The sequence below is a fragment of the Halichoerus grypus genome, chromosome 10 (genome assembly GCF_964656455.1).
Source record: "Halichoerus grypus chromosome 10, mHalGry1.hap1.1, whole genome shotgun sequence".
Classification (NCBI taxonomy): domain Eukaryota; kingdom Metazoa; phylum Chordata; class Mammalia; order Carnivora; family Phocidae; genus Halichoerus; species Halichoerus grypus.
The window spans coordinates 36,742,163-36,768,382 of NC_135721.1; the positions used below are offsets into that span (position 1 = coordinate 36,742,163).

General features: G+C 42.0%; 1 protein-coding gene across 1 annotated transcript; it reads right to left on the reverse strand.

The window, feature by feature from the left end:
• Nucleotides 1-15,010: 15,010 nt before the first annotated feature.
• On the reverse strand, nt 15,011-21,696 carry IL1B (interleukin 1 beta). The gene is made up of 7 exons (XM_036103786.2): nt 21,608-21,696; nt 21,091-21,155; nt 20,494-20,545; nt 18,639-18,843; nt 17,947-18,111; nt 16,598-16,728; nt 15,011-15,848 (listed from the first exon to the last, which is right to left on the reverse strand). The coding sequence occupies exons 2-7, from the start codon at nt 21,138-21,140 to the stop codon at nt 15,639-15,641; spliced, it is 813 nt and encodes a 270-aa protein (XP_035959679.1). The 5' UTR covers nt 21,141-21,155; nt 21,608-21,696; the 3' UTR covers nt 15,011-15,638.
• Between the last annotated feature and the right edge of the window lie 4,524 nt (nt 21,697-26,220).

Sequence of the window (26,220 nt, forward strand, 5' to 3'; positions counted from 1 at the left end):
TATTTTTTTCCTCCTTTGTCGAAAATTATTTGACCATAGAGTTGAGGGTCCATATCTGGGCTCTCTATTCTGTTCCATTGGTCTATATGTCTGTTTTTGTGCCAGTACCATGCTGTCTTGGTGATCACAGCTTTGTAATATAGCTTGAAATCGGGCAACATGATGCCCCCAGCTTTGTTTTTCTTTTTCAACATTTCCTTGTTGATTTGGGGTCTTTTCTGATTCCATACAAATTTTAGGATTGTTTGTTCTAGCACTTTGAAAAATGTCATTGGAATTTTGATCGGGATGGCGTTGAAGGTATAGATTGCTCTGGGTAGCATAGACATTTTAACAATGTTTATTCTTCCGATCCATGAGCATGGAATGTTTGTCTATCTTTTTGTGTCTTCTTCAGTTTCTCTCATGAGTGTTTTGTAGTTCCTAGAGTATAGATCCTTTACCTTTTTGGGTAGGTTTATTCCGAGGTATCTTATGGTTTTTGGTGCTATTGTAAATGGAATCATTTCTCTAATTTCTCTTTCTACAGTTGCATTGTTAGTGTGTAAGAAAGCAACTGATTTCTGTGCATTGATTTTGTATCCTGCCACATTACTGAATTGCTGTATGAGTTCTAGTAATTTGAGGGTGGAGTCTTTTGGATTTTCCACATAAAGTGTCATGTCATCTGCAAAGAGAGTGTGACTTCTTCTTTGCCAATTTGAATACCTTTTATTTCTTTTTGTTGTCTGATTGCTGTTGTTAGGACTTCTAGTACTATGTTGAACAATAGTGGAGAGAGTGGGCATCCTTGTCGTGTCCCTGATCTTAAGGGAGAGGTTCTCAGCTTTTCCGCATTGAGGATGATATTCTCTGTGGGTTTTTCATAGATGGATTTTATGAACTTGAGAAATGTTCCCTCTATCCCTATACTCTGAAGAGTTTTAATCAGGAAAGGATGCTGTATTTTGTCAGATGCTTTTTCTGCATCAATTGAGAAGACCATATGGTTCTTCTCTCTCCTCTTACTAATATATTCTATCACATTGATTGATTTGTGAATGTTGAACCGTGCTTGCATCCTGGGGATAAATCCCACTTGGTCGTGGTGGATGATCCTTTTAATGTATTGTTGGATCCTATTAGCTAGGATTTTGTTGAGAATTTTGGAATCCATATTCATCAGGGATATTGGTCTGAAATTCTCCTTTTTGATGGGGTCTTTGCCTGCTTTGGGGATTAAGGTAATGCTGGCCTCATAGAATGAGTCTGGAAGCTTTCCTTCTGTTTCTATTTTTTGAAACAGCTTCAGGAGAATAGGTATTATTTCTTCTTTGAATGTTTGGTAGAATTCCCCAGGGAATCCATCAGACCCTGGACTCTTGTTTTTTGGGGAGGTTTTTGATCACTGCTTCACTCTTGTTACTGGTTATTGGCCTATTCAGGTTGTCAACTTCTTCCTGTTTCAGTCTTGGCAGTTTATAGGTTTCCAGGAAGACATCCATTTCTTCCAGGTTGCTTAATTTATTGGCATATAGTTGTTGATAATAATTTCTAATAATTGTTTATATTTCCTTGGTATTAGTTGTGATCTCTCCCCTTTCATTCATAATTTTATTAATTTGGGTCCTTTCTCTTTTCTCCTGGATAAGTCTGGCCAGTGGTTTATTGATCTTATTAATTCTTTTAGAGAACCAGCTTCTAGTTTCGTTGATCTGATCTACTGTGTTTCTGGTTTCTAATTCATTGATCTCTGCTCTAATCTTAATTGTTTCTCTTCTAATGCATGGCTTAGGCATTGTTTGTTGCTTTTTCTCTAGTTCTTTAAGGTGTAGAGTTAGTTGGTGAATTCGGGATTTTTCTATTTTTTTGAGTGAGGCTTGGGTGGCTATGTATTTCCCCCTTAGGACCACCTTTGCAGTATCCCATAGGTTTTGGACTGATGTGTTTTCATTCTCACTGGTTTCCATGAATTGTTTAAGTTCTTCTTTGATTTCTTGGTTGACCCAAGCATTATTAAGCAGAGTGGTCTTTAGCTTCCAAGTGTTTGAATTTCTTCCAAATTTTTTCTTGTGATTGAGTTCCAGTTTTAAAGCATTATGGTCTGAGAATATGCAGGGAATAATCTCAATCTTTTGGTATCAGTTGAGACCTGATTTGTGACCCAGTATGTGGTCTATTCTGGAGAAAGTTCATGTGCACTTGAGAAGAATGAGTATTCTGTTGTTTTAGGGTGGCATGTTCTGTATATATCTATGAGGTCCATCTGGTCCAGTGTGTCATTCAAAGCTCTTGTTTCTTTGTTGATTTTCTGCTTAGATGATCTGCCTATTGCTGAGAGTGGAGTATTGAGGTCTCTTACAATTAATATATTGTTATCAATATGACTCTTTATTTTGGTTAACAGTTGGCTTATGTAGATGGCTGCTCCCATGTTGGGGGTGTAGATATTTACAATTATTAGATCTTCTTGTTGGATAGACCTTTTAAAAATGATATAGTGTCCTTCTGTGTCTCTAACTACAGTCTTTAGCTTAAAATCTAATTTGTCTGATATAAGAATTGCTACCCCAGCTTTCTTTTGAGGTCTGCTGGCATGGAAGATAGATCTCCATCCCTTCACTTTCAGTCTGGATGTATCTTTAGGTTCAAAATGAGTCTTTTGTAGACAGCATGTGGATGGGTCCTGTCTTTTTATCCAATCTGCAACCCTGTGCCGTTTTATGGGAGCGTTTAGGCCATTCACGTTGAGAGTGATTATTGAAAGATATGAATTAATTGTCATCATGTTGCCTGTGAAGACGTTGTTTTTATAGATTGTCCCTGTAAATTTCTGTTGTATATCACTCTTGGGGTCTTTCTCCTTTTATAGAACCCCCCCTTAATATTTCTTGCAGGGCTGGCTTAGTGGTCACATATTTCTTTCAGTTTCTGCTGGTCTTGGAAGCTCTGCATCTCTCCATCCATTCTAAACGACAGCCTTGCCAGATAAAGTATTCTTGGTTGCATGTTCTTCTTTTTTAGTACCTTGAATATGTCTTGCCAGCCTTTTCTGGCTTGCCAGGTCTCTGTGGATAGGTCTGACGTTATTCTGATGTTCCTCCCTGTGTACGTAAGGAATCTCTTCCCCTTAACTGCCCTTAAGATGGTTTCCTTGGTTCTAAGATTTGCGAGTTTTACTATTACATGCCAGGGCGTTGGTCTGTTTTCCTTGATCTTGGGAGCGGTCCTCTCTGCCTCTAGGACACGAATGTTTGTTTCATTCCCCAGATTAGGTAAATTCTCAGCTACAATTTGCTCAAATATATCTTCTAGTCCTCTCTCTCTCCACCCGCTCAGAGATCCCAATAATTCTGACATTGGAATGTTTCATGATGTCACTTATTTCTCTGATTCTGTTTTCATGGATTTTGAGTTGTTTTTCCCTGGCCTCCTCTTTTTCCTTCTTTTCTATTAATTGATCTTCTAGATCACTAATTCATTCTTCTGCCTTGCTTACCCTAGCTGTTAGATTATCTAGATTAGATTGGATCTCATTGATAGCATTTTTAAGTTCTGCCATTTCAGCTTTCATTTCTGCCCTTGGAGACTCTATGTTGCCATTAATTGATTTCTCCATTCTAGCTATTGTCTTCACAATTGCTACCCTGAATTCCATCTCTGACATCTTGGTTATATCTGTATCCATTTGTAAATTTGTTGCAAAAGTCAGTCTCTGAGTCTTTCCTATTTTGGGGGTTCCTCCTCCTAGTCATTCTGTTGAGGGGTGGTGGAGGGAATGTACAGAGTCCAAATTATTGACCACAACCCAAGCAAGATGCACCTGTTTTATAGGTTGCCGGCCTCTTGTTCTCCCAGCCGGTCTTCTGGGGGAGGGGCCTGCCACGCTGTTACTCAGGCAACCCTGTTTGGGCAGAGTTGCCCTGCCCCCTGTGGGGGGGGATGGGCTCAGTGAAAACTCCTTTTTTGGGGCTTTTGTTCTCTGGCAGCTTTCCCTAGTGGCTTTCAGAGTCTCTTCCGAGAGTCAGAGCAGAAGAGATTGTTTCCAACCCTCTGCCTCAGAGCAGAGAGATCGCAGTCTGTTCTTCAGTGAGCTCTCCAGGCCACACTATCTCTCTTTCTGTCTGTGCTGCTATAAACTGCAGCGTCCTGGGTTGTGCGCCCCTCAGCAGTGCTCCCAGTCCTCACCTCCAGGTCGGGGAACAGGGGCACGTCTCTGCCCTTTGTGCTTCTCAAACTGCCAGCCACCCCCAGTTCGCACATGCAGCCCTGCCACTCCAGGTTGCAGTCTGTGGCTGCCCTAAAGTCCTTTCCCTGTCGCTACTGGTTTGCGAGTCTGTGCCCGGTCCCCAGCTCTGGAGGCTTTTGCGCTTCTGTGTTATTTCACCTTCCCCGCACCAGCACTTATGGCAGCTCCCTCCCCCTTCCGTTTATCTTCGGATATGTGCCCATGGAATCACAGCTCCCCGCTTCATACCTCGAAATCAACCGCCTGCGATATTCTGTTTGTAGAGATCCAGATATATCTTCTTACATCTCAGGCTGATTTCGTGGGTGTTCAGAGTGGTCTGGTAGATATCCAGCTCAATTTCAGGGACCGGTTGGAATAGGGTCCCCTACTCCTCCACCATCTTTTCCTGAACCGCTTTTGTTTTTTTCTTAAATATTTTCCTGGAGTTGTAAAGCCACTTAATACAGGGACCCAGATCACAGATTAATCATCTGAGATGGTTCCTAGGCCAAAGATTCTGACCCTGAGGTTCCTGGATCAAAGATTCAGGAACTTGGTGTGAGTTATTGGCTTGAGAATGTGAGACACTGTCATTGGTTTCTTCTTGGGTAACTTGATGCAAACCACAGTCAATCCTTAGAGTCAATTCTTAGAGTTGGGGCCAGATTGATAAGTCAGTGGGAATTGGTTTCACAACTAAGCTCCATGGACATCTGCAAATGTCCCCCTGCCCAATTTTTATCTTAACTGCTTTCAACTTTCCCCACCTGATATAGATAGATGAAATATTCCCCCTTATCTGGGTCCTTGTTAATATCTTTTATTGCTTTATCAGCTAATTTCTAATTTCTTTAGTACCTGATTTTTTCCCCAATGTTTGCTGATGGCTACAATTCTGTACTCATTATAATGATTAATGGGTGTTTTAAAATCTCAGCATTCTTATGCATTTATTGCCTGTGATGGCATAAATTCTTATGCATTTAATACCTGTGATAGCCACCTTTCACAGCTGCCATGTGATAATGAGTAGGAGGGAGATGCCTCTCAGACTCTTCTAGAATCCAGTAGGACCTTAAAGGGGTTGAAGGTAAAGCACAACATTTGGAGCTTGTCAGAGGATGACTCCAAGAGAATGTGCCAGTGGCCAGGGCAGGTCAACCTGTTTGGTCTGAGAGTAATAGCTGGACAATGAAAATGGTCCTGCTTAGGGAGCCAGGAGAGGAGAACCCAGTCTGTGCGGGAATAACAGCCACAAGGCCCTGAGTAGCTAGCATGACTGAGCACACTCTGTGCTGTCTTATTCAGAAGACAGGTGTGGTTAGGAAAGAGTTGCCTTGTATTTCTACCCCAGCCATTATTGACCGACTTGCTCTGTATTCATGTATATCACCTCCCTTATGGGCTACTCCTGTAGACTTTGACTCCTGTAATCCTTCTTTCTCTCTCCTGCATCATTTCTCTCTCCTTCCTACTGACTGATTATATGAACCTCCCAATGTATTATAACAACTCCCATCTTAAACATAAAAATCCTCTTTTGATCCCACAGCCCCCTCCAGCTATCACTGCATTTCTCTGTTCCTCTTGCTTCCCCTTTTCTTTTGCAGCAAAACTATTCAAAGGAGTCTTGCCTACTCACTGGTTCCACTTGCTTGCCTTTCATTCTCTCCTGAATCATTTCTGAGAAGGGTTTTGTCCTCAAGCTCTGTCCTCACTTTTGTTATGGCCACCCTCCTCCTCTTTCTCAACGAATCCAAAGGCTGTCCTCTCTCCTCTCCTGGTTTTTCTCTCACCTCACTGGTTACTCCTAAATCTCCTTTGATGGCTCTATTTCTTCCTTTCAATCCCTCTATGTTGTTGTACCCAGGGCTCAGTCTTTGGCCATTCTCTTTTCTAGCAACTCACTCTTGTTAGGTAGTGTCAGGTGACCCATGACATCATATTGTCATGCCAGTTACTCCTGAATCTGAATCTCATGGGAGATTTGGATTTTATATTCTCATGGCTAATAGGTATCTCAAATATAACTTGGCTAAAACAGAACTTCTGGTTCACCCCTTCCCCCACGAACAGGATACCTGCTGTTTCCCGAGGCTTCCCTATTTCTTTAAATACCCCCATTTACCCACTTCCTCAGCTCCAGACCTTTAAGTCCCCCTTGAATTCTCCTTTCTCTCATCTCCTACGTTAACTCCATCAGCCAGTTCTGTTGTCTCTATGCCCAGAATATATGCCCCATCACCTATTACCCTTGTCCAAGATACTATTTCCTGTGTAGTCCATTGCCACAGCCTCCTAACTGGTCTGTCTACATCCACTTTTGTCATCCTCTCTTCTTGTCTCCAGTGTCCATTCTTCACACAACAGCAAGAGTGATAAAAAAATATCAGGAGATCATCCCTTCCATGTTTAAGAACCTCCAGTGGTTTTGTATGACATACTAAGTCCCAACTCCTTATAGAGACCTGGCGCCTGCCTCCCTATCCTCCTCTGCAGCCCCTCTCCCCTGTGCTCATGCTGCTTCAGCCACGTTGGCCTTCTTACTGTGCCTTATTCATGTCAAGTCCACTTCTGATCTTGGGACCTTTACATCTAGAAATTCCCTCCTCTTGGCACACTGTTCCCCCAGATCTTTGCAAGATTGGTACCTTACCTATATTCAGGTCTCTGCTTAAGGCTGACTATCTGACCTTGACCCTACCCTGCATTATTACAGAGGAAGAAAAAAGGTCAGAGGTAAGAGTGGGCCCAGGCCTCCCACTCCAATCTTCTCCCCCTCACAATGCAGCAGAGCTCCATTAGGTGCTGTCACTATAGTCACCTGACATCCTGACATCAGCTGTGGTCATTCTTGGCATTCATCCAGTCCAATAAACAGCACCAGGGCAGACAGCCACATGAGTAGCAGAAAGGAGGCCAGACTGACCTTCACTTCCCATTGTACATTTGCCCTTCACCTACTTTTCAAGAAAGATGAGAACACCAGTCTTCCCACACATTCCTAACCTTATGAAGTTACATTGCCCTGGGGTATCAGAGCCCCTGGGTACCAAACAAAGGGAATATCTCAGTGTCCAGTGAAGGACTCTAAGGACTTATGCAGCTTGGGTGATTTCCATTTCTTTTTTTTTTTTTTAATACTTTTTTTTTTTTTAAGATTTTATTTATTTGTCAGAAAGAGCGAGAGAGAGAGAACAAGCAGGGGGATTGGCAGGCAGAGGGAGAAACAGACTCCCCACTGAGCATGGAGCCTGATATGGGACTCTATCCCAGGACTCTGGGACCATGACCTGAGCTGAAGGCAGACGCCCAACCAACTGAGCCACCCAGATGCCCCATGATTTCTATTTCTATCTTCCAACAAAACTGAAGAACTAAATAAGTTGTTGATTAATAAGTCATTAAACATAATTTTGATGATAGATGACTATGTGATTTTAGCAAGTAACTTAGAAGGATTTCAAAGAATTGTGTGACATTGCTATAATAAAATTCTTTTCATTCCTATCTATGTATTACTTATATGTACATGTTTTCCCACTATTTACATTTTAAAAAACAGTAAGAATAGGATAGTGTTCAACAGGATCATTCTAATTATGAGTAATATATAAATATATGAAATAACTTTTTTAAAAGCTTTGTCTCATTGGGGTGCCTGGGTGGCTCAGTCAGTTAAGTGTCTGACTCTTGATTTCAGCTCAGATCATAATCTCAGGATTGTGAGATGGAGCCCTGCATCAGGTATAGTATTGGGTGTGGAGCCTGCTTAAGTTTCTCTCCCTCTCCACCACCCCCCTCAAAAGCTTGGTCTTATCAAGATATATTGCTAATAATCAACATTAATAATATATTATGAATATATTATATATAATAATATTATAAATATTATTTTGATCAATTGTGTACTAACAATAATTGTAATGATGACTCAATCTAGAAGAATTTTTTAAAAAATTCAACATCCTATGGTTACATAAAAAAGAAGTTTTTAAAAAAATTAGGTTTTTTTTTTTTTAAAGATTTTATTTATTTATTTGACAGAGAGAGACACAGCGAGAGAGGTAACACATGCAGGGGGAGTGGGAGAGAGAGAAGCAAGCTTCCCGCTGAGCAGGGAGGCTGATGCGGGCCTCGATCCCAGGATGCCGGGATCATGACCTGAGCCGAAGGCAGACGCCTAATGACTGAGCCACCCAGGAGCCCCTTAAAAATTAAGTTTTGACTGAAAACATTTTTTTAATTTAAAAAAAAATTTTTTTTGCTTTTATTTTTATTTTTTTAATTTTATTTTATTGTTATGTTAGTCACCATACAATACATCATTAGTTTTTGATGTAGTGATCCATGATTCATTGTTTTTGTATAACACCCAGTGCTCCATACAGTACGTGCCCTCCTGAATACCCATCACCAGGCTAACCCATCCCCCCAACCCCCTCCCCTCTAAAACCCTCATATTGTTTCTCAGAGTCCATAGTCTCTCATGGTGCATCTCTCCCTCCAATTTCCCCCCTTTCAATATTCCCTTCCTTTTTATTAACATATAATGTATTATTTGTTTTGGGGTACAGGTCTGTGATTCATCAGTCTTACACAATTCACAGCGCTCACCATAGTACCTACCCTCCCCAGTGTCCATCAGCCAGCCACCCCATCCCTCCCACCCCCCTCCACTCCAGCAACCCTCAGTTTGTGTCCTGAGATTACAAGTCTCTTATGGTTTGTCACCCTCTCCAGTTTCGTCTTGTTTCATTTTTCCCTCCCTTCCCCTATGATCCTCTGTCTTGTTTCTCAAATTCCTCATATCAGTGAGATCATATGATACTTGTCTTTCTCTGATTGACTTATTTTGCTTAGCATAATACCCTCTAGTTCCATCCATGTTGTTGCAAATGGCAAGATTTCATTTTTTTGATGGCTGCATAGTATTCCATTGTATGTATATACCACATCTTCTTTATCCATTCATCTGTTGATGTACATCTAAGCTCTTTCCATAGTTTGGCTATTGTGGACTTTGCTACTATAAACATTGGGGTGCATGTGCCCCTTCAGATCACTACATTTGTATCTTTGGGGTAAATATCCAGTAGTGCAATTGCTGGGTTGTAGGGTAGCTGATTGAACACATTTGTATTGTTACAAAGAAGTATCATAGAATGATCAGTAAAATGCTTTTAAGCATAATATGTATTACATTTTGATAAAATTTCATGGGGGAAATGAATGGAAATATCAGTTCAAGAAAAAAAGGAATCTTGTTAATTTTCACCTGTTGAAGAGGAATTTGTTCATGTAATTTTTCGATGGATGACAGTAAGAAACAGTTACTATGGTATTAGGATTTTGTTGGATATGTTTACAAGTGATGTAACAGTTTTTTTTAAATGTCAAATTTACAATATTCCAGAAATGATAACATTTGCAATTAACTATTTAAAATTATAAAAAATTTTAGATTTTAACCTAAAACATGTATGTTGGCAAAGGGGTGAGGTCATAGTTTTTCAAAACTGTCATAGGTGATTTATAAACTAAAATTTTGGAAGACCAACATTCTACAAGGATTAGGGCCCTGGAAGGGCCTTTTGGGAGGGAATTGGACTTGATGCTCTAGAAGCAAGGTCCATGATGGATGGTGCATCAAGAGGACATCACATACTTGGGACAAAGGTCTTATCCCTATGGCTAGGAGGGCACTGAGGCTCAGCTACCACACTTGACATCTCTTCTAGGTGTTCCTGCTATGTTATATTTTAAGGCCAAATCATAGTGTGTAGATGCTCCTGTATGTATCTGGATTCCACATATCCCTCTGCTCCAAGGACTCATCCAAACCCAGCCTTCACATGCAAACCACATGGATGGACCCTTCTGGCTAGGGGCTTCTTCAGGTTGACTTACTGTGTCAGGATGCACAGGTAGTGCCTGGGAGGACTCCCTTGGCTCACACTTCTGATCCCTGGCAGACGAAGGATGTCATACCTTTTTTTGGCACTGAGGGCTGATGTCTTTGGGTGCAGGGAGGGGCTGGAGAGAAAGAGAAGCATTGATTCTTTCAAACAGCCTATGTGGAAGCTCAGGTCAAAGACGGGAGTGGCTGAATACCAGTAACAACTTATACCTTGGTCCCCAGAGGGCCCCACTTGCCCAAGGACAGGCTTTACCTGGACCCCTCTATCTCCAGCTGCCCTATTTGCCAGAAGGTGAGATATTCTCAGAGACAGAGAAGCCCCTGATTTGAGAGAGCTGCCCAGGTCCCTGGCACACTCCTTGCTCCTCCCAGACCTACCTTTCCTGGTCCACATGCTTCATTTCATGGTTTTATGACTTGCCTTCTAAGAGGGATTTTAGTTTTCATGATTATTTGTGTAAGCAAACAATCATACAAATAAGAAAACATTGCTTCTGGACTTCCCAGGGGGGAAAAATCTAATCACTTGGCTTCTGTCCAAAGTGCCAATTTAGGAGCCAGGATGTGGGTAGATATGATAGAACTGGGAGGAGGCTCTGACTGTGGTCCCACACCCTGGGTGGGCATCACACCAGTTCTCTAGGTCATTCTCACCCTGGCTTCCAGTTGAATCAGATGTTTGTGGATAATTCAGCAAGGCTGTACAGGGGGATGAGGAATGGGCAGGGAGGAGATCTGTACAGAAGACATGCTGACTTATTCTTCCGTCACTGACCGTGACATTGTAGCAGCCACCCACCCCCAACCTGCCTTTCAGACTAGATGTGCTCCCACATACCATTGCATCATGTACCTTCCCCCCAGCAGATACTGGCTTACTCCAGCCCAGGCATATAGGATAAGCCACACCCTAACCCTATGGACTCAAATTTACAAGCACTTGCCTCCTACTCTCCAGGTACGTGGGATCTCCTTGAAAGCTGGTAGGAGCTGTGATGATATGGTGTGTTACCTGCCAGAGGTACAGAAAAATTGACTTTTCACCCCATTGTAAAGACTTCCTACTTGTCATATTTCATGTAGTTGGTAGAGTTGGGGGAGGGTTCTGGTTCTCTCTACTCAAATCATTTGGTCTTTTCCATTTAGAAAGGCTATTTCTCTTTTCCAGGATAAGAACACCTAGTGCAGAGAGAGGGAGAGCTGTTATCAGGGAAAGAACTTGGCTTCAAACCAGGAATAGGATAGTCTTTGGAGGGTCAATTTTAGACTTTGGCTCAGTTCCAGGAATTGAAACTCAGGCCTTCTGAACATTTTAATGCAGAGGATTTTTTTAAAAATTACATAAGTAATTCACAAATACATTCTTGTAAAAAAATCAAACATAAATAAAGCTAAAGTTCCTCTTGATAATCCCTTCCCCTGTGCCCCCCCCACCATAACCACTATTTTCAGTCTAGTCAATACCCTTCCAGAGCTCTCTGTCTTACATACTGTTAGAAGCATATGGCCAAAAAAAAAAAAAAAGAAGCATATGGCCATGCAATTTGGATGTGCAGTACTTTTTTCTTTTATGTGAATAGTATCATCCTATACTTATATCAATCATCCTGTACTTAAGGTTTTGCAGCTTGACCTTTTCTGTCAATGATTTGTCTGAATCTTTTTCCATTTCAGCACTATTTATTTTTATTTTTAACTTGCCATGGTTTATTTAACTTTTTCCTTACCCGGAGACATTTAGGTTGTTTCCAGTTTATTTTGTTTAACTTTTTATAAACAATTCTAAAATAAACATCCTTGAAATTGTTTCTTCAGGGAAGACACCAAACAGTGGAATTGCTGAGCCATAAGTCATGTTAAAAATAAATTAGACACTGCCAATTTTCTCTCTAAAATGGCTGTAGCAATTTACACTCTCATAGATGATTTGGAATCTGGCTTCCTTACAAGGTTAGATGGCTTCACATTTTGTCATTCTTTCTCATGTTCTCCCTTTTGGACCTGTGAGAGGTGGGTGGAATTGTTATCAATCAACCAAGGAAAGGGGACAGTATCATTGTTAGGACTCCCAGGGGTACTTCTGCTTTCTTCCCTGGACCAGCTGCCTACCTCCCACCAGCTCTATCGTATATTGGGGAATGAGCGCCACTTGGGTACCTTCCCATCCTTTGCACTGCAGTTATGAAGCAGACAGAGCAGGTTGTAGGGCCTTCATCCAACTCCTGTGCCCTAGCTTGGAAAACTGTGAAGGAAGAGGAGGAAAGGGTACTAGGAGTGAGCTGCTGACAACTGGGACATTTCAATTAAGTCAAATATATATGACTTGATAATAACTATGGAAATTATAAATGAACATCCCCTTTGGCCCAGCAATTTATATATATATATTTTTTGACAAATACCTTTTAAAAATGTTTACCATTTTAATTCTAAGTAGGTAATATATTCACATGATTACAAAAATCAAACTGTAGATGGGGTGGCTGGGTGATGGACTTTGGGGAGGGTATGTGCTATGGTGAGCACTATGAATTGTGTAAGACTGATGAATCACAGACCTGTACCCCTGAAACAAATAATACATTATATGTTAATAAAAAAAAATCAAACTATATAAAAAGTATCTAGAGAAATGTCTTGCTCCCACCATTGTTCCCTATATTTTATTCCCCAGCCCCTCACAGCTACTTTTAAAATTTCTTATATATCTTTCAGAATTTTTGAAATCAAATACAAACACATTGGAAAGTACTGTCTTATTTTTCCCCCTGTTCTTTGTTACATAAGTTAGTGCACTATAAACACTGTCTGCCTCTTGCTCTTTTTTAGTTACCAGCATATCTTGGACAGGCTTCCATATTGGTGTGGAATGCTTTCTGATTTTTTGAGAGAGGGAGGGAGGGGAAGAGAGAGAGAGAGAGAGAATATCTTAAACAGGCTCCATGCCCAATATGGGCTCAATCTCACAACCCTGAGATCATGACCTGAGCTGAAATCGAGTCAGACACTTAACCGACTGAACCACCCAGGTGCCCCTCTGATTCTTTTTTATAGCTGCACGGCATTCGATTGTATGGATGTCCCATAATTCACTTAGACAGGCTCCCATTGATAGACATTTGGGCTTTTTCCCCATCTTTTGCTTTTACAAGTTATGTGCAATTAATAAATTTGATCATGTGTCATTTCGCATGGGTGGATATACACAGGATAAATCACCAGAAGTGAAATTGCTGGGCCAAAGGGGATGTTCATTTGTAATTTTCATAGTTTTATCAAATTTTCCTCTATAGCAATTGTACCAAGTTATACTCCCACCTATAATGGTTAAGAGTGGGGGTTTCCCCAGTTTTCCCAACAGAGTGTGTTGTTAAACTTTTGATTTTTGGTAATCTGATAGGAGAATGTTGATATCTCAAAGTACTGTTAATTCAATTTTCTTGTCATAAGTAGTATTGAGCATGTTTTACTTTGTCCACGATCTAATAGTATTTCCTTTTCTGTGGGCTGCCTGTTAATATATTGTTTGTTGGATTTTTCCCTGTTCATGTTTTTTCTAATGTTTTGAAGGAACCATTTATATATTAAACAAATTACCCCTTTGCCTGAGATATAGTTACAAATATTTTTTCCTTGGGTTGTTTTTGTGTTTTGACTTTGCTTCTGGTTACTTCTGCAATTCTGAAAGTTTACTTCTTACATCATTTATTATTCATTTTTTGCTCCATGCTTTTGAGCATACTGGTCCCACTACTAAGAGTACCCTTTCCCTTCTTTTCTTTTTTTTTTTAATTTAATTTTATTATGTTATGTTAGTCACCATACATTATATCATTAGTTTTTGATGTAGTGTTCCATGATTCATTGTTTGTGTATAACACCCAGTGCTCCATTCAATACGTGCCCTCCTTAATACCCATCATCAGGCTAACCCATCCCTCCACCCCCCCCCCCAGAACCCTCAGTTTGTTTCTCAGAGTCCATAGTCTCTCATGGTTCATCTCCCCCTCTGATTTCCTCCCCCCCCCTTCATTTTTCCCTTCCTACTATCTTCTTTTTATTTTTTTAAACATATAATGTATTATTTGTTTCAGAGGTACAGGTCTGTGATTCATCACTCCTGCTCATTCTTTTAGGTCTGACTTGTATGTCGTCCTCCTTAACCCTGTCCTTCACAGTAGATGTTGTCCTCCTGGCTGCTCCTTTCATACTTTATCTTACCTCTGTTTGCCACATTGCCTTATTTTTGCTTGTATCTATCTGCCTCTCTCATCTAACTAGGAATGCCTTACCTGTCTTGTTTCGGTACTCCCAGCTCCTAGTACATAGGATTTACTTAATAAATGTTTGTTGAATAAATGAGTAGAGAAATTGTTGACAGTGGTTACCACCAACACTTCGTCCCTTACTTCAGCTGATCCTATTTTTCAGATGAAACTTGTGTACCAAATATCTTTTGTGGAGAAACAGAAATGAAGGGGAGGGATAGGTAGGCTTGTCTTTGCTGGTTAGTGATGTTCCTAGGTATTTTGCCACACTCAGTGATGAGGACTGGGCTTCCAGCTTCCCAAGGAGAACCCTCACGGGCCCATTTATCTTTATTTAATTTTTTTTAAAGATTTTTAAAAAATTTATTCATTTGAGACACAGAGACACAGAGAGAGAGAGAGCATGAGCAGGGGGAGAGGCAGAGGGAGAGGGAGAAGCAGGCTCCCCGCTGAGCCAGGAGCCTGATGTGGGGCTCGATCCAGGACCCTGGGATCATGACCCGAGCTGAAGGCAGACGCCTAACCATCTGAGCCACCCAGGCGCCCCTCCATTTATCTTTACTCTTCTGTGTCAGATCCAAGAAAAGGCAATTACCACATTGAAAAAAAAAATGTTTTTTTCAGTGAAATTTATTTCAGAATCATTGAAGCAGTGTGGTCATACTTAATCATTCATAAATATTCCTATTTAAACAATCTGAGCTTGTACATTTTTCAGCATTGGTGAAAGGACTTGATATAAAGATGGCACATTAGTGCAAATTAAATTCATTTCATAGCTATTAAAGAGTGGGCTCTTTCACAGACACTGATGCTTCTTGGCCCTCTTGACTTAAATTAAATAGAATAACCCACCAATAAATAAATAAATAAATAAATAGTTAAGTGGTTGTTCATCAGAAGCTGGGCACAAAGGACAGAGGGTTTCTTTGAACCTAACGTGTAATGGCCTCTGTCAGGCTGGCTTCGAGTTAGTAGAAGGGATGAGAGGGACCTGACTCAGCAGAGGGGGTCTGAGGATTGGCCCTGGGAAGAGGGGGCTATTCCACCTGGTTGGTAGGCAGGAGATCTTCTTAGCAGTGATTTAGGGAAGGCAGCTGTGCACTGATTAGATAATGAAGTGAAGTGTGCACTGATTAGATAGTGAAGTTCCACTTGAGGCCATGTTTAAACCCTTCTATTCCCCTTCCACTAGCACTAAGGGTTACTCAGCACTTGTGGACTCTCTGGGTACAGGTCACTAGGAAGAGAATTCCATGGTGAAGTCAGTTATATCCTGACCACCTTTGGTATTTCCCAAGAAGACAGGCATTGCTTCTGCTTTAGAGGTGCTGATATACCAGTTGGGGAACTGGGAAGACTCAAATTCCAAGATTTTCTTGACTTCTGTCTTGTTGAAGACAAATCGCTTTTCCATCTTCTTCTTTGGGTAAACTCTGGGGTCTAACATCTGCAGCAAAACAGAAATAAGAATTTTTATGAGGGAAGGGACAAAGACACTCTGGGGTTATTCTCTGGTTCAGCTAGAGAGGAAACTGATGAGTCGTAGGACCAGGATCCAGACTCCTGATTTATCTTTGTGACCCCAACTTTCTGTGTAGTGACTGAAAGAGCCCTTACTCTTTTCTGAAACTTACTATCAAATGGTAGGGAGCATAATACAGGTGGGAATTTTATTAAAAAGTGAAAATTGGATTAAAACTTCTAGGAGTAGCTAGTTTCCAGGGACTTTTGCTGTATTTTTCTTATGGCCCTGGCTAGAATGACTTCATCTTAGAAATGAAACTTTTGTTGGGAAAGCTGGTTGGGGGTGGGGTAGGGTGGAGGGTGATTTTGGGAGTGGAGGAGATGACAGGTGACAGCTCCCTTGAATTGATTAATTTCCCAAAATGTCATTTATCAAATGGAGTAACCCTAACAATGTTATAATCCTTCTAACCCTAACATTGTATCATCTGTTGGGTGGTAACAATGGCAGGACATAATAATATCAGCAAAATGACTTAATTTTCTGTGGTGGGAGTGAAAGTTGCATACATCTAATAATTACATTAAATTTATTTACATTTATGCAAAATTAACAAGTAGCTCTGCTCCCAGATTTCCTGGGGAGGAAAAGGTGGTTGTCTTGGAAGTAAGTGAGGCCTAATGGTGTTTGAGAGGAGCCTGGGAAGCCTTCAGCCCCTGGTACTCACTTACCTCTAGCTGCAGAGTGGGCTTCCCATCTTTCATCACACAGGACAGATACAGATTCTTTTCCTTGATGCACAAGGCCACAGGTATCTTGTTACTATTTTCATCCCCTTGCAGAAAGCTCATGCGGAACACCGCTAGAGAAAGAAAAGGGGCCTTGTGGTCAGGAACACACAGCAGTGCAGAGTTGGCCCAACCACTGGACCCCAAGCCCAGGACTCATACAATTAATATCTTCTGTGGGAACCCACACTGAGGTTCTCATGGCCTAACAGATGGGATAACTTGGCTTCCCACAGACAATAGCAGGGTTAGTTGGTTATTCTTTTCTCCAAAGAAGGTCTGGGGGTTTCTTAGAGCCTCATCACAGTGGCAATGAAGAATTAGGGAGTCTAAGTTTTGAAAACGGAAGGAAGGAAGCCATTTTGTGACTGTGCCCATCCAAATGAGCAAAACGATCTGATCAATGTGAAAGGCAAGAAAAGAGGTAGATCAGGGCTCCCAAAAGAAAACAGGCACAAATCTGTTTCAGACACATGGAACAAGTGGGAAGAACTTGGGAGAGGGGACGCTTAGCTGGGAAAAGTGGCTCCAAAGAGACACTCATTTTAATCTTCCTTAGTCACAGCCATCTCATTTGCGGGCCTTTAGGTCATGCTCACAACCCAGTTCTAAAGAAACAGGTTTGTCCTGGCCTGGCTAAGATGCCTCTCTCCAAGGTCAGCAGCCTTGGAAGAGAACAGGCTGCTCCTTTCATCTGCTCCCTTGGCTGTGCTCCTGCATACAGGGTTCAGTGGCAAGGTGCCAGGCAGATTTCCACAAGTAATCGGCTCTCCAGACTTGAAACATTTGCTAGTTACAATGCAGAGAGATAAGTTCCTGCTTGTCAGTAAAATTTCCCTATAAGGAGCCATCTGGTATTGGGCGGGCAGGATGTTAGGGTTAAGGGGGCAGGGTTGGGAATGAGGATGGACACATTATCTGTTCGCCACTCTAGTTTCAACCTCAAGAACAGGAAAAAGGAACCCACAGGCAGTTAGGTCATGTCCATCAAATGACCCCTTTCTAATGGAAGCATTGACATTGCACTATCATTCAAAGACTTGGCTGGACAATGGTCCTGGGTGTGCTTGAGCATTTTAATTTCTCAGAGTCTCATCTCTTGTTGAAAAATGAACACACTAAGGGAATCAATCTGGTGTTATTGCTAGGACCAAAACAAAAAGTTTACATGTTCATTATTATGTTTTTTCATTTATGTTCATAATTTGCCTTATTGTTCTACTTTGTTAAAAATGTGGAGAATTAGCAAGCAGCCAGAAGGCCAAGAAAGGAATCAAGATGTCCCCAGTTACCTTGTTGGTTTACACTACTCCCATTGAGGTGGAGAGCCCGAAGCTCATATGAGTTATACAGCACCAGGGATTTTTGGTTTTTGTCCCGGAATTTACAGTCCAGCGATTGCAGGGGTGCATCACACACAAAGGCATCATCATCATACACTTCACAGACGATGGGTTCTGAAATATGGAGCATATATGTTGTTTAGGAAGAAAATTGGAAGGGCAGGCCAGATGATAGAAGGCATCAGAATTTGTTTTTTTTTTGAGGATATCCAAGTATGCACAGCTGGAGTTTGATCATAACAATTGTGGGGAGAGGGTGGGGTGTGTGAGAACACTGGACCTGGCACCATAAGATGTGGATTCAGGCTTGCTGTGGACTAGGAATAGAGCTACTCACATAAAATGGCAATGGCAGTAACACTAGCCCAACGAGGACATTGTAAGACTTGCAGGAGGTAATGCAAGTGAAAGCCTCTGAGATTGGTGGAGTGACTGGCAAATGTGAGTAGTTATTAAGGTCTTACTTTAAGAATAGTGTCAACTAAAGAGATAATTCATTTGGTTTCTAGGCTCCTCTGTTTTTTCTCTCAATAGTAGGCCTTCTACTTTTAAAAGGCTTCAGCTTCAGGGTAGTTTAGTTGACTGTTGAGTTATGGACTCTGAGAAGCAAATGACCAGAGATCTCCTGTCTCAGTAAATACCTTCTTCAAAGATGCAGCAAAAGACGTTCTTCAGGTCATCATCCTGGAGGGGCTGTGAGCAGGGTAAAGATATCTTCTTCAGCTTCTCCAAAGCCACAACGACTGACACGAAATGCCTCAGACTCTTGTTTTGGAGCTGGTGGGAGATGTGTAGCTGGATGCCCTCATCTTTCAGAGAGCTGTTGTTCAGGTCTTGGAAGCAGCACTGTGGAGAGACCAAGGAAGAGTGTGTTAAGGTGGTTGGGCCAGAGAACTGTTTTTACATCAGAGAGGCCAAAGGGGCCTTGGAGATAACTGAGCTTCTAATGTTAAACTCTCTTCTCTCTGAAGCCCAGAGAGGTTCAGTGGTTTATCCAAGGGCATGTGGCAAGTTAGAGGCAGACCCAAAACCAGAATTGTGGGCTTTCTGGTGGCCTATATGGTATTCTTCTAGAATAAAACCCATGTCTACCTCATTTATCTTTTTTATACACTGCTCCACCTAACCATAAATTTATACCTTCTTACCCTTTGTGTCTTTTTGTATCTCTAATGCTTTAACACTATGTATTTAATTCTTCATGGCAATGATGATCATAACATTTTCCATTCATCTATGTTCATTCAACAAGTTTTTAAGTATTCTATACAAGTTCCCTCTTTTTTTTCTAAACACTGTCTTATAAGCATTCTACAAATACTTAAAAGTGGTTACTATTTGTGAAATATGTTCCCACTTTCCTGTTATTCAGAGAAACCGTGTAACTGTATGAAGGCTTAAGTGCGGTTGCCCTGGTAGCATGATAATGGTTTGAACTCTCAAAGGATGGTTAAAGAGGCCTTTAATGGCACAGAGGAAAGCTGAGTGTGACAGAAGTTCCTGCCCAGAGCTGAGGCTCCAGATTAGAGTGAGCCAGGCTGCTGGAAGGAGCAGTGGAGGTAAAGGCCAGACAGAGAAGCTACACACCCCACCCAGGGCTGGAGTAAACCAGTGGTTGGTTTTAAAACATTTAAAGAAATGTGCTTTTTACAGGAGTAGGGACTGGATTATTAGGCTGGGGGAGGCTGCCAAAAATTAGAAAAAGAAAAAAAAAGTCAGAGAAAAGTAGCTGCTTGCTCATCTGTCTGACTGACCTAGCTGGGTTGATGGCTGTACCACCTTGGAAAGTCATCAGGCCTCATACAGAAGGGAAGGGACAGCTCGAATGTTAAAATGGTTCCCAGTAAGGTTGAGAGTCAGAGAAACACCCATTTCCAGGGATAAACTTAGCCACCACTGACAATATTTCAGAACTGAATGTTACAGGATGCCAGGAGCTCAAAGATCATCTAGTTCATTCCCTTTATTTTTCAGAGGCCCAGGGGGTGAAGTGGCTTGTTTAAGGTCAAACAGCAAGTGAATGAATTTCTTTCAACTCCTAATTCATCTTTTTGTTTATATCATCCACATCTTATTGTCATAAGCTCCACCCCAGGGAGGAAAAACTATTCTACCTTTAAAGGGGGGCAGGCATATGTTAATTCCCAAGGACTTAAGTGATTTATGTAGGCAGAACCCTCTCCTAAAAGGAAAATCAAATTTGCATTGCAGCCTTGGCTGCCTTCCTAGCAAGACACAGCAGACTTTTATCACCACTGCCATTCCTCCTTGCCCTCCGCAAGCATAGCCATCATCACCAAGCCTTAGTGAGTGACGGTGGGAATGGTATAGTGACCAAGTCAGCATGCAGTGCCATCTGTGTCTGTCTTGCTGGAAGAGGTAAAAGTCCTTCCATCACAAAATACCATGGAAACAAGTGGGCCTAGAACCCTTTTCCTGGAGCCTCTCCCATGTCAGAATCTCACCAGGAGTTATGAGCTAAGCCCATGGTCTCACCTTCATCTTTCTGGGGCCATCAGCCTCAAAGAATAGGTCATTCTCGTTGTCACTGTAATAAAAACAGAGAGATTGCTCAAGTATGTCTCCCAGACAGTTTTCTTCTTCTTTTTTTTTAATTCCCTGCAAACAGTCTTCATTATTAATAGGAAACTGCAAATGGTATGTCCCTTAAAGTTGCCGAAAGTTGCTGGCAAGTTTTGTGGCAATATACATGGAATGGCACAGGAGGCAGGGCAGATATCCTGGGTACTCCCTATTGGATCCTGAGACCTAACTTCCACCCACTCCACATCTGAGCCTCTCCTCTCTCTCAAGCCAAAATTTGCCAAGAGGTCCCCTGTATTGTGTACTTGGAATCTTTTTTTCCTATTTGCCATCTGCAGAAAGCCCCTGCAGCAACAGCATCTGGATGGCTTCTGGGTCCAAAGACTGGACTTGCGGTGGGAAATCAGTCTTTAAATCAGATTAACTTGGAGCCATGCTTGCCATGGGAAGAGGCAGTTCGGGGGACAAATCTGGTCTCCAAGCACAGATAACACTCCACTCTTGAAAGAGGAGCGCTGCTCACATTGCTGGCTCAGTGTCCCCACTGACCTGTAGTAGTAAGACATCATTTCACTGGTGGGTTCAGGTACTGTTGCCATGGCTGCTTCAGAAACCTGTGCAAAGAGGAGAAAATGAGCGACTCCTGCCATGCCAGTCTCCATAAGAGCTGCCTTCATATGTGATTTTCCCTTAGCACCTGGCACATGGCAGGCATGTAAAGGAACAATCTTTAAATGAGTGAGTGAATGTATGAAGAGCCTTCCTTTGGGTCTAGAGGAAACATTTGCTAAACCAAACCCAAACCAGGAGTGTATTTGTTAGATCTGGAGCAGAGACTTTGACACTGACCTCTCAGATGTCTGCTGCTACATAAGCAATACTCATTCCCAGAATATTTCACAAATCATAGCCATAATACATGTGGCATTTTTGTAAAAAGCCCAGCCCTCAGGCAGAGAGGAAGGGAGAGAGGGAGGGAGGGAGAGAGAAAGAGAGACAGAGACAGAGAGAGACAGAGAGACTTGACTGGAACCTAGTCATAAAGAAGAGTTAGTTCAAGTTGTACCTGAGTAGTGAAGACTGGCTGGAGAGAATAGAATCCTGGAGTGGACCACTGTGCCTCGAAGAGCTATGCCATCTGCCAATTTCTACCTCACTTTTATGTTCTTTAAAAGCAGAAGTGGAGAGCTGAAGAATTTCCCCTTTGGTTAACTGATTTCACAACCAAATTAAAAAAAAAAGAGGATCAATGGGAACTTCTGGGGGAGGGTAAACTGAAATAATTGTCTAGCCCATGGAAGGGCAAGTGGTAGCAAATGATGACACATTTTTACAAATGTGTCATTATGCAAATATATATCGTTTTTCTGACAACTGTTACACAAATGATGTCAATATTAAAATATAGGATTTTCCGGGGCGCCTGGGTGGCTCAGTCGTTAAAGCGTCTGCCTTCGGCTCAGGTCATGATCCCAGGGTCCTGGGATCGAGCCCCGCATCGGGCTCACTGCTCGGCGGGGAGCCTGCTTCTCCCTCTCCCACTCCTCCTGCTTGTGTTCCCTCTCTCGCTGTGTCTCTCTCTGTCAAATAAATAAAATCTTAAAAAAAATAATATATATATATATATATAGGATTTTCCTAGGTTAGAATACTATTTTAATTTAGGGTCTCTGGAACAAAATGGAGAACACACAGATACCTACACGAACAGGCTCCTTCACTCATGCATTGTACTTATATTTAGGAGCCTTCCCACTTGGAGATGGATTAAGGGGTATAAAGAAGTGACAGTAACACTTCCAGTCTGAACTGAGGGTGCTGTTCTCTACTTTGGGAGCTCAGGGTTAATTACAGAAGCCTCTGGGGAGACAGGTGTCCTCCTAGGATGGGACAGAAAATATATAGTTGTGCAGGGGTTCAGGCTCCTGATGGGGCTGGGAGAACCTTGCAGATAAACTCATTCAACCCTTTCAGACCAGGTGCTGGTACCCTGGACAGTTACACATGCAGTCTGTATCAGTACTTGATGAACAGTGAATAAGCCCGGATTAAGAATGTATTTGAAAAGATTATGAATAATGATGTAGGAAAGAACATTAGGGTTCAAAGCCGATGGCCAAGAAAGAATTCTTGAAATGTCTTTGGTGCAAAAGGTGGTTTTATTAAAGCACCTTCTCCTATTCTGAAGTTGCCTTTTTGTTTTGTTGACTGTTTCTTTTGCTGTGCAGAAGCTGCTCACTGTGACATAGTCCCCCTTGTTTATTTGTGCTTTCGTTGCTTGTGCTTTTGGTGTCGTATTCAAAAATTGCCATTGCCAAGACTAGTGTCAAGGAGCTTTTCCCCTATGTTTTTTTGCAGGAGCTTTACAGTTTCAGGTCTTACTTTTAAGTCTTTAATACATTTTGAGTTAGTTTTTGTAAGTGGTGCAAGATAGGTGTCTCCAATTTCATTGTTTTGCATGTGAATACCCAGTTTTCCCAACACCACATATTAGAAAGACTATTTTTTCTCCATTGAGTATTCTTGACTCCCTTGTTAAATATTAGCTGACCATACATGCATGGGCTTATTTCTGGGCTCTCAATCCCGTTCCTTTGTTCTATGTGTCTGTTTTTATGCCATTACTATACTGTTTTGATTATTACGGCTTTGTAGTTTCGCTTGAAATTAGGAAGTGTGATGTCTCCAGCTTTGTTTTTCTTTCTCAAGATTGCTTTGGCTATTTGGGGTCTTTGATTCCATACATATTTTAGGATTTTCTCTCTTTCTTCCTTTCTTCCTTTCTTTCTTTCCCTTCCTTCCTTCCTTCCTTCCTTCCTTCCTTCCTTTCTTTCTTTCTTTCTTTCTTTCTTTCTTTCTTTCTTTCTTTCTTTCTTTCCTCCCTCCCTCCCTCCCTCCCTCCCTCCCTCCCTCCCTCCCCCCTTCCTTCCTTCCTTCCTTTCTTCCTTCCTTCCTTCCTTCTTCCTTCCTTCCTTCCTTCCTTCCTTCCTTCCTTCCTTCCTTCCTTCCTTCCTTCCTTCCTTCTTTCCTTCCTTCCTTCTTTCCTGAGAAAGAGAGCATAAGCTGGTGGGGGGCAGGGGCAGAGGGAGAGGGAGAAAGAGAATCCCAAGTAGGCTTCCTGCCCAGTGCATAGCCTGACGTGGGACTCAATCTCACTTCCACTGAGATCATGATCTAAGCCAAATCAAGAGTCGGATGCTCAAGTGACTGAGCCACCCAGGTGCCCTAGGATTGTTTTTTTCTATTTCTGTAAAATATGCCACTGGAATTTTAATAGTTGTTGCACTGAATCTATAGATGGCTTTAAATAGTATGGACATTTTAACAGTATTAATTATTCCAGTCCACGAACTTGGGATATCTTTCCATTTATTTGTTTGTTTTCTTTAATTTCTTTCATTAATGTCTCAGAGTTTTCAGTGTACAGATCTTTTACCTTCTTAGTTAAATTATTCCTATTTATTTTATTGTTTTGATACTATTATAAATGGGATTTTCTTTATTTTTCTTTTAGATTTTGTTGTTAGTGTATCAAAATACACCAGACTTTGTTGAACTCAGAGACCAGCAGAGTACCTGCCCAGAGTACTGCCCCAGGGTAGCCTTCACATTTGTAGGATGATTGAATGACCAGGTTATAAACTGTGCATGGAGCCTAGGAATGGGCCCTTCCCCACCCCTTTTGGCACATCTATATTACAGCACTTATAGCACTGAATTGAAACCTTGCTGGCTTATCTGGTTCCCTTAGGAAGCTGTGAATTCTTAGAGCTGGGTCTGGCATAGTGCCTGGCATGCAAACTGAGGCAGTGAAATTTTCTTGCCTGCATGGGTGAGCAGGAATTTGACAGTGTTTTCCCTCAAATGAGCATATGCCTACTATGTGCCAGGTACTGTGCTTGCTCTGTGTTGTCCATGGGAGAAAGTCCCTGACTTTTCCAAGTAGGAGGGAAATAGACTCTACTGTGGGGCAAGGATTGCCAGCAAGCTGGCTTACCAAACAGCCCTCTGATTCTTAATTTGGTGCCTAGTACCTTGATATCAGGAAGGCAGACACAAGAATGCCATTTTTGATAAGTTATATGTTCCACAGGCAATCTAAAAGCTGCATCCTGGGGGCGCCTGGGTGGCTCAGTAGGTTAGGCATCTGCCTTCAGTGCAGGTCATGATCCCAGGGTCCTAGGATCGAGCCCCGCATCTGGCTCCCTGCTCAGTGGGGAGCCTGCTTCACCCTCTCCCTCTGCCCCTACCCCCCTCTTGTGCACGCACGCTCTCTCTCTCTCTCAAATAAATAAATAAATAAAATCTTAAAAAAAAAAAAAGCTGCATCCTGTTCAATGCATCAATTTTTTATGAGTTTGGTAAGCAATAGTCAGTTCCCAACTCTGAACCTTCATAAAATCGGGTGTCTGGTTCTGCAGACACTTTAGAGGCCCTGTCTAAGGAGCCTGATGGACTTTTCTGTTTTACCTCCACAGGCTTCACTCCATAAATTAAGCAGTGGTCCCCAAATTTCGTTGAAGGAACTACCATCTTCCTCAGAGCCTTTATGCTGGGGTCAGCAAGACCTGGAGGTCTGATAGCTCTGTGGGCTCTCCTGATAGAGAACACAGAGATGCCCTCAGCCTGTTGATGTGATTAGAAGCTGAGTGAAGTTGGGTGAAAGCCAGTGACAGAAAGGGAGGTGTGCAAGAGACTCAAGCGTCATTTCTGAGTTAATCCATTCTGTTTCTAAGGATTTGAGATTGAGGTCAGGAATCTTGAATCTACTTCTACATCTTTTAGTATCCAGGGTGCATAAGTTCCCATTCTTTTTGCTCAAGGGAAATTTTGGAGCCATGGGGCAATGCCCCTTGACGTAGTAGTTTCTACAGTTCTGCCATGTCTCATCCCAGCCCCATAGCCTGGACCCCAACCTGGCAGCATCCTGTCCATCTCAGGAAGTGAAACTTCTTATTGTGTCAGGCGAGCATGTTGCACAATGCGTGTATCAAGCCCTGTCTCTTCAAGGAGACTACTCAGGCCATAGCACTTCCTTCCAGTCCCTAATCAACAGAAAACTTCTCACTACAGAAATAGTTGCACTGGGGGAGGGCCTGGAAGAGTGACGATGATGTAAATGGCAACGCAAACCCAAAAAATGAAACAAGCAGAAGTGGGGAGTTGGCAATGCCAGGTTGTAGTGGGAAGCTCCAGTTTTGGGGGGATTCTTCCCTCTTGAGTCACTCAAGCCGTTCTCACCTGCCAGTTGTCCTCTACACTGGCAGGTCATTTCTCCAACACAGGAGACTGGCATTTATTCAGAGCAGCAAGTGCCTTGATACTATCTTATGCCTGATCATAAGCTTCTAGCCTCTCTTAGCAAGATTGGCCTCACCCAAATGGTCTTCAATCATTTTGAGCAAGAAGACAAATAATCATGGGTTAGTTCTTATATTACCGTGTGTAGTTGTAGTAATATCTAGTCTCTGCCATGGGCCATTTTGTTCTTGTTGACTCTCTTGCACAGAAAAGCCACCATTTTCCAAGTCCCATCTCATTCTTGGCATTGACTTCCTAATATTCTTCTTAAGAGTCTATCATTCCTTCCTACCATTCCGATGGGTCTTTCTGGTATCTGAAAGTTTTTAAAATGTCCTGTGTAGCCATGCCTGTCTCCATGGATACCTCTCTCCTTTT

Excerpts from the sequence above, each read along its gene's own strand:
- IL1B (XM_036103786.2), bottom strand. The coding sequence starts at position 21,140 with ATGGCAACAGTACCTGAACCCACCAGTGAAATGATGTCTTACTACTAC. Across the intron at positions 20,546-21,090 it reads ATGATGTCTTACTACTACAG|TGACAACGAGAATGACCTAT; the intron begins GTCAGTGGGGAC and ends TTTTTATTACAG. Across the intron at positions 18,844-20,493 it reads ATGGCCCCAGAAAGATGAAG|TGCTGCTTCCAAGACCTGAA; the intron begins GTGAGACCATGG and ends GTCTCTCCACAG.